The sequence below is a fragment of the Melanotaenia boesemani genome, chromosome 12 (genome assembly GCF_017639745.1).
Source record: "Melanotaenia boesemani isolate fMelBoe1 chromosome 12, fMelBoe1.pri, whole genome shotgun sequence".
In the NCBI taxonomy this organism is placed as follows: domain Eukaryota; kingdom Metazoa; phylum Chordata; class Actinopteri; order Atheriniformes; family Melanotaeniidae; genus Melanotaenia; species Melanotaenia boesemani.
The window spans coordinates 23,630,921-23,642,053 of NC_055693.1; the positions used below are offsets into that span (position 1 = coordinate 23,630,921).

An 11,133-nucleotide genomic window follows, 5' to 3' on the forward strand; every position below is an offset into this window, starting at 1 on the left:
ACATTGCATGTATTGTTATTAAGAGTACAAATAATACCACAGACAATTAAGGAGAACAAAGCTACAGTTTTTTTTTTTTTCATAAAATGACTGCTTTGTCTGAGAAACAAAAACATACTGCTATCAGACGCCAGTGCAACTACAACGCTATCCATTGCCAGTGTTTTAATAAGTGTATCTTAAACCTATTAGTTACATTTTAAACCACCCTAGGTCTGTACAGAAAAGATTTGGGAAATGTGCATTTTCTTTGAGGGGAAAAAATAGAGCAACATGGTCTAATTTTTACACTACTTTGAACGACAGTTAATGACAATATTTACAATAATGTAAGTTGGCAATATAATAAAGTTTCAAAAACAAAATGCGGTTAATTTTCCACGACGGTTAAACTAGAGAAGATAAACCGGTAAAGAAATTAAGTAACACTGGTTTTCAGTGACAGGTTATCACCTTAAGCTAAACCCGACGCGGGACTGAGCGGCCTTTCTTCAGATCCCCGTTACCTGTCGTCAGTGGCCTGCTCACGCCGGATATCCTTCCGCCCATTGCAGCCAGCCCTAAGCCCCGCCTCTGATGCTAACGCTAGGCGGGGAGGAGCCAGGTAGCGGCTAGACTGACACGTAAGATCCCTGCGTAAAATTTAAGGAAGAAGCTGCATCTTTTCCATGAGCTGAAATTGGATACAACTGCCTCACCTCAGACTTGATGAATAGTTGAGCTGTCCCGTACGAGAAGCCCTGTTAGAGCGTCTCGGAAGCGACCCGAAGCGCAGGACCGTTAGACAGAGAGAGCCGACGCTTAAAATGAGATTTTCAGTGTTTATTTCTGTCCTGCGGTCTCTCGGCCCGGTGGTAATCGGCATTTCTTTAGGGTTCACGTTGAGTTTACTGAGTGTAAGCTGGACCGAAGAAGCGTGCCCTCTTGACGGTAAAGAGGGTGAAGATGTGGCTTCAGGTCAGGATGGACTGCTTAAAGGAGCCAGAAAACCAAACTCTATTTCGACTGTCAATGATGTGGAGTCCGAAGAGGATTTTCAGCCAAGAATAGTCCCATACAAACAAGTCCAAAGTTCACCAAAGAAAGTTTTCCGGTAAGTTCTGAGCTAGTTTTTCACTCTATCTTGTGAGCACATTCTTTAAGCTGACAATAAAGGTCACGTTATTATACCCCGCTGTTACAGCACAGCGGGCGGCAGTGTAATCCTCACTAATAATGACTGATGGATGATGATGATGATGATGGAATCAATCATTGTTTCCTCACAGAAAACAGGTGTACAGGTGCCACATAATAAATAAATTAAAACATAATAAATGCAACAAATTAGTAGTACTTAACCCTTCTAAAGTTATTTTCCCCAATCAAATGTCTTCATGAAGTCTGATTATAAAGTTTAGTCCTCAACTGGTTTCTGTTTGCTAATTCTGAACAGAGTAGTACAGATGCTGACTAGATGTTAGTGTATGCCTACACACTGAAGAATGTCTAACTTATTCTTCATAAATGACAAAACATGTCCTAAAATTTCTGGTTAGAAACCTTGTTTGAATGTGACCTCCTGCACGCAAAGTGGCTGAATTTAGCTTCAGTTTACCTTCTGGAGAGGTTTTGATATCCAGAGGTTTGTGCATTCATAATTAGTAGGGACTGTTTGCATATTGAAGAGTCTACCATCTGTTTTCTTAATTACTTAGTTTACAGAATATATATGAGTGCTATATAGGAGTCTCATAATGGATTGCTTACATGCTTACATGATCCAAACAGTCTGAAATCCTGTTATATTTAATAAATGCCTTAATTCATACTGTCTATATCAGTGTTTCTCAATCCTGGTCCTTAGGACCCATTGCCCTGCATGTCTTAGGCATGTTCCTTCTCCAACACACCTGATTCAGATAAATGAATTTCTTTATCAAGTTCTTTGCAAGCTTGTAAATGAGCCATTATTTAATTCAGTTGTGTTACAGTAGGGTTACCTCTAAAACATGCAGGGCAGTAGGTCATGAGGTCCTGGATTGAGAAACAGTATATGATGCAATCTGGATGCATTTTTACAGCCTTTTTGTTGAAAAGTTTTCTTCTTGTTGACTCATAGCTACGTAAATAAAGCCGTTAATAATGCCATGTGTTTCGTAAGAGGGAAAGGAAAGTTGGGTTGGTTTGTGGGTTGTGCTCAATCACAGTGCAAGTCAATTCATGTTTATTTTTCCTAGTTATGGTTTTTCATTCAGTCAGTGTCAGAATATTTAAAACGTCTCTGCTTTCAGTGGAATAAATGCGACTGTTTCCCTGGTAATTTTAAGTTCACCCATGAAACTGAACACTGAAGTCTTTTGGTGCAATTTGGAATTTTTTTTCTGGTGTTATTTGGTGTCAGTTTTCATCAGAGCAGAAATAATTTAACAGCTTTTGTAATTTATTTATTTTTTTTAAGGGCTAAATACATCAGCACAGAGTTGGGGATGCGAGAGCGCCTGTTTGTCGGGGTTCTGACATCCAAAAACACCATCAACACTTTGGCCGTGGCTGTTAACCGCACCATTAGCCACCACTTGGACACTGTGGTCTTCTTCACTGGTTCGCGCAACCGCAAAGTCCCTCATGGCATGTTTGTGGTTTCTCACGGAGATGAGAGACTGATATGGAATATGTTTCAGACCATCAGATACATTTTTGAACATTACATCAATGAATATGACTGGTTCTACTTTGTCCAAGACGATGCCTACACAGAAGCCGACCGGATCAAAGCCTTGGTGGAGCACTTGAGTATGGACCGAGAGCTTTACATGGGCAGCCCTGAGGAGTTCATAGGTGGGGAGATGGAAGGGAAGTACTGCTACGGAGGGTTTGGCTACCTGCTGTCACGGAGCCTGCTCGTGAGACTTCAGCCCTTCCTGGAAAACTGTAGGAATGACATCCTGAGCTCGAGGCCTGATGAGTGGCTAGGAAGATGCATCATTGATTACACTAGCACAAACTGTGTTGGTGAATATGAGGTAGGCTAAGCAATCACCACCTGCCTGTCTTGTCAATCCTGCAAACAGCTTCATTTTAATGCATAAAACGTCTCTCTTTAGAGTCTAGCTGTTTCAGAAATGAAGCAGCTCATAGTTTAAATGGATGTTGAGCCACAAAGAAAAAATGCTGGAAGACTGTCATCCAGAACAGCTGTGTGGCAGTTAACAGCAGGGGTTCTCCTCCTCAGTAGAAAAACAAAATTGTCCCTGTAGAAATTATGCTTTGCCTGTGGGGCAGCACTTAAAACTGACAGACAGCTATATAGAACTGTAATTACCATGCTAGCAAAGAGATGGTATTCATATGACAGAGTAGAGGGCTAATGCCCTTTAACTTTCTACAGCACCAGGGGCAATATGGAATAGGTAAACAGGCACGGAGAGCACAGCTGAGAGTTCAGCTTAGGTTCAATGGTGTGAAAATCCCCTGTGGGTCAACATGCTTTGCTCTTATAATGTCATTAGCATTTAAGGTCAAACAAGCTCTGTCCGAGTGTTTTTCAAGGGATTGTTAGTCTTTCAGCTCAGTTTGCTTTCATCATATTAAAGTGTGTAGCCATTTAAACACATGGAAAATATATTTTCAGAGAAAAAAATGACTCTACATAAGTTTAGATTTAGTTGTTGACTCATTCCTTAGATGTTTAAATGTTTCTTGCCCCCATTTTAACCGCCTTGGCTTCAAACCAGTACAGGAAACCATCTTTCTGCATTACTGAAAGTGAGTTCCTTGTCTATCTGAAGTGCCCTGAGTCTGAGTAGCTCCAGTAGAGCCCCTTAGATAAAGGAGAGAAGCAGGGGGGAGTTAACACATCTAGAATGGTAACAGGAAACAGCTTGAACACACAACCAGACATAAGTTTTTTCTGTTAAGAGAACACTGATGGCAATTAGGCACGGACAATGCTTCACTAAATGTACAGCTACAGGCTATAAGCTGTTGGCAAACATTTGTAATGGAGTGGCCTCAATGCTTTGTTAAGCAGTGTCTCCACTCATTGTTCTTTTAATAGCATGATCAGATTGGGTTACCTTTTTTATAGCTTAAGCTCTTGAGGTGACTACTCTGTTTTCAGCTGCCTGAAAGTGAGAATCTGAGGCCATTGTTAGTGTCTTCCTCTAGTGTTACCTTCATTTTTTGTAAAATTGTTACTTAAGTACCTTTTCCCAGGAAGAAACAAATAAAGCTACGATGTTTGTATTTTTATAACCATTTATAAAGATCATATTTAATTCTTGAGGCTTCTTTTCATTCTGCAAATGTACAAACCAGCTTGTTTTCAGTAGCCATGACCCAAGATGCTCCCGATATGGCATGTACTGTATGTCAGAGAGGAAGTAATGCAGCATAACAACTGAGCTTGGAATTACATTTGGCATGTTTCTGTCATGCCATCACGCCTCATGAAAAGCCTTCTCTGTTTCTTTTTCAGGGACTTGAGTACCACCATTATGAGCTGGGAAAAAATTCTGATCCCAATAAAGAACAGAATGAACAGTTTAAGAAAGCGCTGACCGTCCATCCAGTGTCTGAACCTGAACAAATGTACCAGCTGCACAGATACTTCTCTGAGATTGAACTCCAGAAGACTTATGATGAGATTACTAAACTGCAGGTAAGCAAATTGCCAAGAGTCACAAAACACTAGTGGATCGTTCAGAAGTCAAATCTTTTCTTTTTCTGAGTAACCATCATTTTTGACACCAATTTCCCCAAATTTTAGCACAGTATTCGTTGCATTCGCTGCAGGTTGAGAAATGTAAAGTTTTCATTGCTTCTTGTGTTTCTGCAGGCAGAGATTAAAAATGTGAGCGTGGTTGCTTTTGAGGGAAACCGAAGCGCTCAGTGGCCAGTGGGCGTCAATCCGCCGTTTGAGCCCAAATCTCGGTTTGAGGTTCTGAAGTGGGAATACTTTACAGAGGAGGAAATTTATTCATGCATAGACGGAGCTCCCAAGTGTGAGCTGCGCGGCATTGACAAAATGGACGTAGCAGATGTCATAGACACAGCCGTTGAGGAGCTGAATAAGAAGTACATGCCAGTGTTGCACCTTAAGAAACAGCAGCTGATTAATGGTTACCGGCGCTTCGACCCTACCAGGGGCATGGAGTACACCTTAGACCTTCAGCTCGAGGTCGTTAATCAGAAAGGCCACAGCCGTTCCATAACCAAGAGGGTTCATCTGGTACGACCTTTAAGCCTCATAGAGATAATTCCTATGCCCTATGTCACCGAAGCAACAAGGGTTCACATCATTATACCGCTTATGCTGGAAGACCGGAGTTATGTCAACCATTTCCTGGAAGTCTTTGCTTCAAATGCCTTTGAGACCAGTGAAAATGCAATCCTCACGTTTTTGTTTATTTATGACCCTGTGGAGGCTCAACACGTTAACCAGAACGATATATTTGCCGGAGTCAAAACTCAGATAAATGCATATGAACGCAAATACCCAACCGTAAAAATCCCGTGGATAAGCGTCAAGACGGAAATACCATCCCAGATCAAATTCATGGACATAATCTCAAAGAAGCACCCAGTGGACACTTTGTTCTTTCTGGCTCACATCAACACGAACATCAATGCCGAATTTCTAAACCGCTGCCGCATGAACTCCATAAACAACTGGCAGGTGTTCTTTCCCATCCACTTCCAGGAGTACAACCCCGACGTGGCCTATCACAACCAGCCACGCCCGGCCACAGTCGACCTGGTCAAGGATGCAGGACATTTCGACCGCAGGTCTTTTGATGAAGCATGCTTTTACAACTCAGACTACATGGCAACGCGCTCTCGAATGGTAACTGACGTCCAAGAGAATGAAGATATTCTCGAAAGTCTGGATATCTATGACATGTTTGTAAAGTATTCAGGACTACACATTTTTAGGGCAGTAGAGCCGGCACTACACCAGCAATACCACTACCAGTCCTGCAACCCAAAACTCAGTGAAGACATCTATCACAGATGTGTTCAGAGCAACGTGGAAGGCCTTGGGTCTCGATCTCAGCTTGCCATGTTGTTGTTTGAGCAAGAGCAAGGAAACAGTACTTGAAAGTATCAAACTTCTGACCCTGCTTGTTTTTAAGTGGATATGTCTGTTGGTGAAAAGTTTACTATCACCTATGAGCTAAACCCTACATTTCCCCTCATTAAGTCCATGTTTGCTGCCGTCCTGTGTGCATTGAGGGCTAATTGGTTTACCTAAGTTCTTAGCGAGTTTTGATGAATAACAAAACTGTTTTATATGATACTTCTTCTCACGGATAAGTTGCTGAATCTAAACGTTTTTGCTACGCTGACATATTTAGAAATTGCATCAAGCAATTTTTGACCACTTGAAGGCAGAAACTCAGCAATAGATTTTTTTTTATTGCTTTTTCATTTGATCTTTTAAAAAATAGTTGAAGTATTCTCTAAAACAATATTTTTGGAGAAAATCTGTGAGCATTCATGAGGAGCCTGGCATTAGATTGGCTGCTAAGAACTGTGATTAGTTAGGGTTAGGGTTAATATCCGGGACTGCTTACAGTCAGGAGGAAAATGTCAGGGTTAGCCAGTCAGAGGCAAAGTATGGCGGGTCATGGCTTTTCCACGCTACAAAAAGAAAATTCACATCTGTCACAAATCCATAAAAAAGAAGGACTACATACACAAGTCATTAGAGCAAGTATTTACTCAGGTTTGATCACAAGTTTGGTTCATGAGCTGCTGAAGAAATACTTTGCTCTCTGTAATTTTGCGTGTAATAGACTTATGTGAGCTAATGTACCGGCTACAACGGCTCATGAATTGTTTGGGGGTGGGCAGTTAAACCAGTAAACCAAAAAAAAAAAAAAAAAAAATCAGTGGCTAGAGATAAAAAGCTTTAGTGGGTTGCTGCTTTTCTGTGGGATCAGATGTAGAAGCAGCGACTCCTTCACATGTAGGGAAATGTCCTTTAACACGATTTCCAGAGGTTCTTTTAAACGAGAGCTTCCCTTTGAGCTCTATAAGACTTAGATCGAGATATTGCACCACTGTTTGTGTGCCCTGATGTTAAGGGCATTCATTTGAGTATTGCACTTTTGATACTTAACTGGTTTGAGTATTTACAAAAGTGTGAATTTGTATAATGTGCCTTCACAGACTTTTCATATGTTGGCTGTTTTTGAAAAGATTTTTATGTCCAGTTTTGCATTTCACCGCTTCAGGTGAAGCACACCAGATGATTATTATTATTTTTATATTAGAAACATGTATAACCATTTTGAAAGGATGGGAGATGTAAACTTTCACTGTGGATGACGCCTGTTCCAGCTGGGAGACCGATGTGGGTTCTTGGTTATATTTTTTATATATATAACAAACTTGGACATGTGACAGTTCCAACCATCTATAGGCTGTGCATGTGCATCAAAGCACGAAAGGCTTCTCTGGGAAGTATCTCTTGGTTTTCCACATGTAATACATGAAGACTTTAGTTTGTTTCTCTTTGGAAACCTTTTAATATCATAAGAAACTTTATAAGCCAGAAGCAAAACAGACTAATGGAAAAATTGTGGGAATGTCATTGTGGTGAATGTCTGAAGCGTTGCTGAGACTTTTAATTGAAGCAAAGTACTTCAGATTAGAAAATATTTAGGTCAGAAATATTTTCCCACATAAACAATGTAGCTGTTCTAAATTGCTTTGGATTGTATTGTTGAAATATTTCGGTGTCCTTGTCCTCCGTTTTGTGAGCTCAGTGGTTGGGAAATGCAGTGAGTTTTTTTTTTTTTTCTGTCACTGAGTAGTAACGGATGTAGCGGTACTGAACATAATTAAGTTATTAGTTCGATATAATGTGCAATATTACAGATGATACAGCTGGACAGGCAACTCTGAGGACGGTACGATTCTTTTCAAAGATATTTGCTTCAAATACAGCAGTGTGTATGTATCACAGTACTGTTCATGTCTCATGCTGTCTGTTTGATGCAAAGTAAATACACTGTAATTTCTTTGAAAGGACCTTTTTATGTATTATACTCTCACTAGACACTTTTGGTCTTCAATTTCACTTTGAAATGCATAAAACTGAGGCGAGTCCTTTTATTTAACTGTAATTGGATTTAATATATATGTTGGAAACACTACATCTACAGTGGTGGTCCTCAGCAGTGTTTTTGCTGTTTTCTTGGGGCCTGGTGAGCACAGAGCATTCAGGTCAATTTTGACGGATTTTTACTTTTATTTTTCTTTTAATGAGAGCATTTTTTTTTTTTTACCATGACCTCACCAGTTTACCTAGTATGAATGTTCTTTTGAAGGGTGTAATGTTAAAAATGTTTAATATTCAAGGTGAGTCTTACGAAAAAAAAGGAGGAAAAAATCACTGTGAAAGAGGGAGGGCTGAGATTATGATATGAAGTTATTTAGATGAGATGTCTTTGCCTTCTGTCGACACAAGAGGCCTAAAGTTCAGGGAGAAGGCAGAATAATTATCCTGTGTTGTTAACACAGCCTCCATCGCCGAGCAAAGGCTCCAGATATTTTGCTCATAATTTATTTACCTGTCAGATCTCCTGAATTACGCAGATTTTCAATACTTCTGCACTATCAGAGGCTTTTGTGACCTTCTTTGTACATATATAAATATTTTGTAGGCACTCCATTTTTAAATTCTTTTATAGTTTTACACGGCAAGTTGTATTTTATAATTTTTTGTGACAAAATCAGACACATTCTTTATCTTATTTTATATGTTGTGGTCCCAAAATTTATGTTATATGTTTTGTGCATTTTGTGTTTATATTAAATCAAATAAGATCATTATAAAAAGCATATATTTGAAAAATTTCCATTCATGTTTAAACCCACCGGTTTACATTGTTTTATGCACATGGGTACTTATAAAACCAAAGCAGAACATCGTAGTTCATGCACATGACATGGGATTGATTGCTGTAATCAGTAAACTGTGAATTGTTGTAATTTTTAAATAAAGGATATTTGATTATATATTGTCCACCTTTTTTTGTGTGCATACTTAATAATCAGCTATAAATGTTATTTTCTGTATTGCACCTACAAAATCAAGTTTGTCCTTTAGGTGTCAGCACAAGAACATGTTTTCTTTCTGCACCACATGTTGCAGACTGATCTTGTCATGAACTCACATGTCCAATACAAAGAACCTTGTAGTTCTGATTCGGTCTCATTCAGACATGCATGTATGTTTTCAGTAACACTGCTGTCGACATTCCTGCTCATGTCAGACCCGAGGTATTCCTGATGTCTGGGTTGGGTAAAAACAGGGAAAATGTTGCGACCTTAATTACAGCTTTAGTTATTTTCAGGGTCTATGTGCAGTACCCTTAGGCATGATGTAAAACCACATAACTACAGAGCAGCTGGGATTTAATTGTAAGTCATCATTTTGTACTTTGTTTTATGCTCAATCCCAGGACTTTCTCCTCCCTCGTGGGGGCACAGTTGTTTCAAGTCCCGCAAACATTGGCACTGTAAAAGTCTGTTTTCATTTTTGCCCATTTCTCTCTTTTTAATGGGTTCACCTGCTTTTTTTACTTTCCTATTTTTAAAAAACAAAATTACACAAATTTGTGACATGAGAATGATTAGAATTCCTCTTTAAGTCTCCATGCGTCTTCTTTAACAGTTGTCCCACATAGCTTTCCTAGAATTATACTTAAAGAGGAACTTGGGTATTTTTTTTTCAACCTCATGTTCTTCTTTTAAAAACCCTGTCTCAGCCAGGACATGCTTTAATTAGAAGGAATGCAAGTTTTTTTTTTCTTTCTTTTCCAATTTGTGTGTTGCAAAGAAAAATGTAGACAACAAAAAGCGAATTGAGCTTTGCATTTAAGAGGCACGATTTTTTTATATCTAAAGTTTAATAGTCATAGTATTTCCCATATGTAACATTTATAAAATGTGTTCTAACAGAAGAAATAATCACAAGATCACACTATGTACAAAATGTAAGCATGTTGCATTTCTACCAGGACGGCCCATTTCCATTTCTTTCACATATGAGGTGTGATTTCATATGATCTCTGCACAGCAGCTTGCATTACATTAACTTATATTCTCACAGTCCTCAGCTTAAAAATAAAAAAAAAGAATGGGGGGAAAAAAAGGACTCAAAATGCTAAATCTGTGGCTGATTGGCTTATATTAATTTTATGGATTATAAGGTCATACGAGCTCAATGCAATGCTAAGGGGCTATAAAAAGGTAGATCCCAAGAGCTGTGCAAAATGAGAGCTCAGATAAGTGGCTTGAGGAATTCCAGCAATGTGAGTAGGGAAGGTGTCCCATCTGCTACAGTCCAGACTTGCTGCCCACGTCACAGCCCTGTGGCATGTCACACAGACTGCTCTTTATAGTTGATTAAGCTGTCTTTTTTTAAAGCTTTTGGACACAGAATAAGCTAAGTTGTGTTTTATAGTGCTTCTGAACACACCATTGTCAGGATAAAGGGTCTTTGCACATCAATTCCAGGCTCTGCTATTCAAAAAACTCTACAAAGATAATTCAGCCCTGTATTCAGCTCAACACACCGGCCCCTGTGTGACTTCTGAGGATAGCTACAATTATTGATGACAGAGGAGAAGATTGTTATGCATAGCCTGTACAGGATGCCATCAGAGACTGTGATTGGGAACCTTTTGAAAATGTCAAAGTGACACATGATTATGAATATTAAACAGCCATGTATAGCCCATGATTACTTGAAAGGGGGAGGGGATTTGACAGATGGAGACTGTGGAATCTCCTTGCGAGCTAAAGTAATATATGGAAAAATTGCAACATGAGAATATACCAATGAAGAACTGTATTCTGTTGTTGCCTAACATGAAAGCTTGAGAAGTATTTCATAAATTTCTCAGAAATGTTAGTTGTGAATTGCTCACCACCACAGAGTTTAGCCCAGGCAACCTTTGTTCTCACACAATATATCTTTTGACTCATAAAAGTTAAACCACAACATGACAGCACATTAAGTGTGGTATACTGGAAATCCTCATCAAGATGAAAGAATTTGCATTGTGAAATGCCACATTGTTTTCTCATGTTAGATCATGCTGAGCTGGGACCTGCTGCACTTCATCCAATATTTAG

At 39.3% G+C, this 11,133-nt stretch overlaps 1 protein-coding gene across 1 annotated transcript; it reads left to right on the forward strand.

Annotated features, from left to right (window-relative positions):
• Positions 1-616: 616 nt before the first annotated feature.
• chpfa (chondroitin polymerizing factor a) lies at positions 617-9,009 on the forward strand. The gene is made up of 4 exons (XM_042001961.1): positions 617-1,093; positions 2,441-3,005; positions 4,460-4,642; positions 4,820-9,009. Exons 1-4 carry the CDS (start codon positions 807-809, stop codon positions 6,080-6,082), a joined length of 2,298 nt encoding a protein of 765 aa, XP_041857895.1. The 5' UTR covers positions 617-806; the 3' UTR covers positions 6,083-9,009.
• Positions 9,010-11,133: the final 2,124 nt, after the last annotated feature.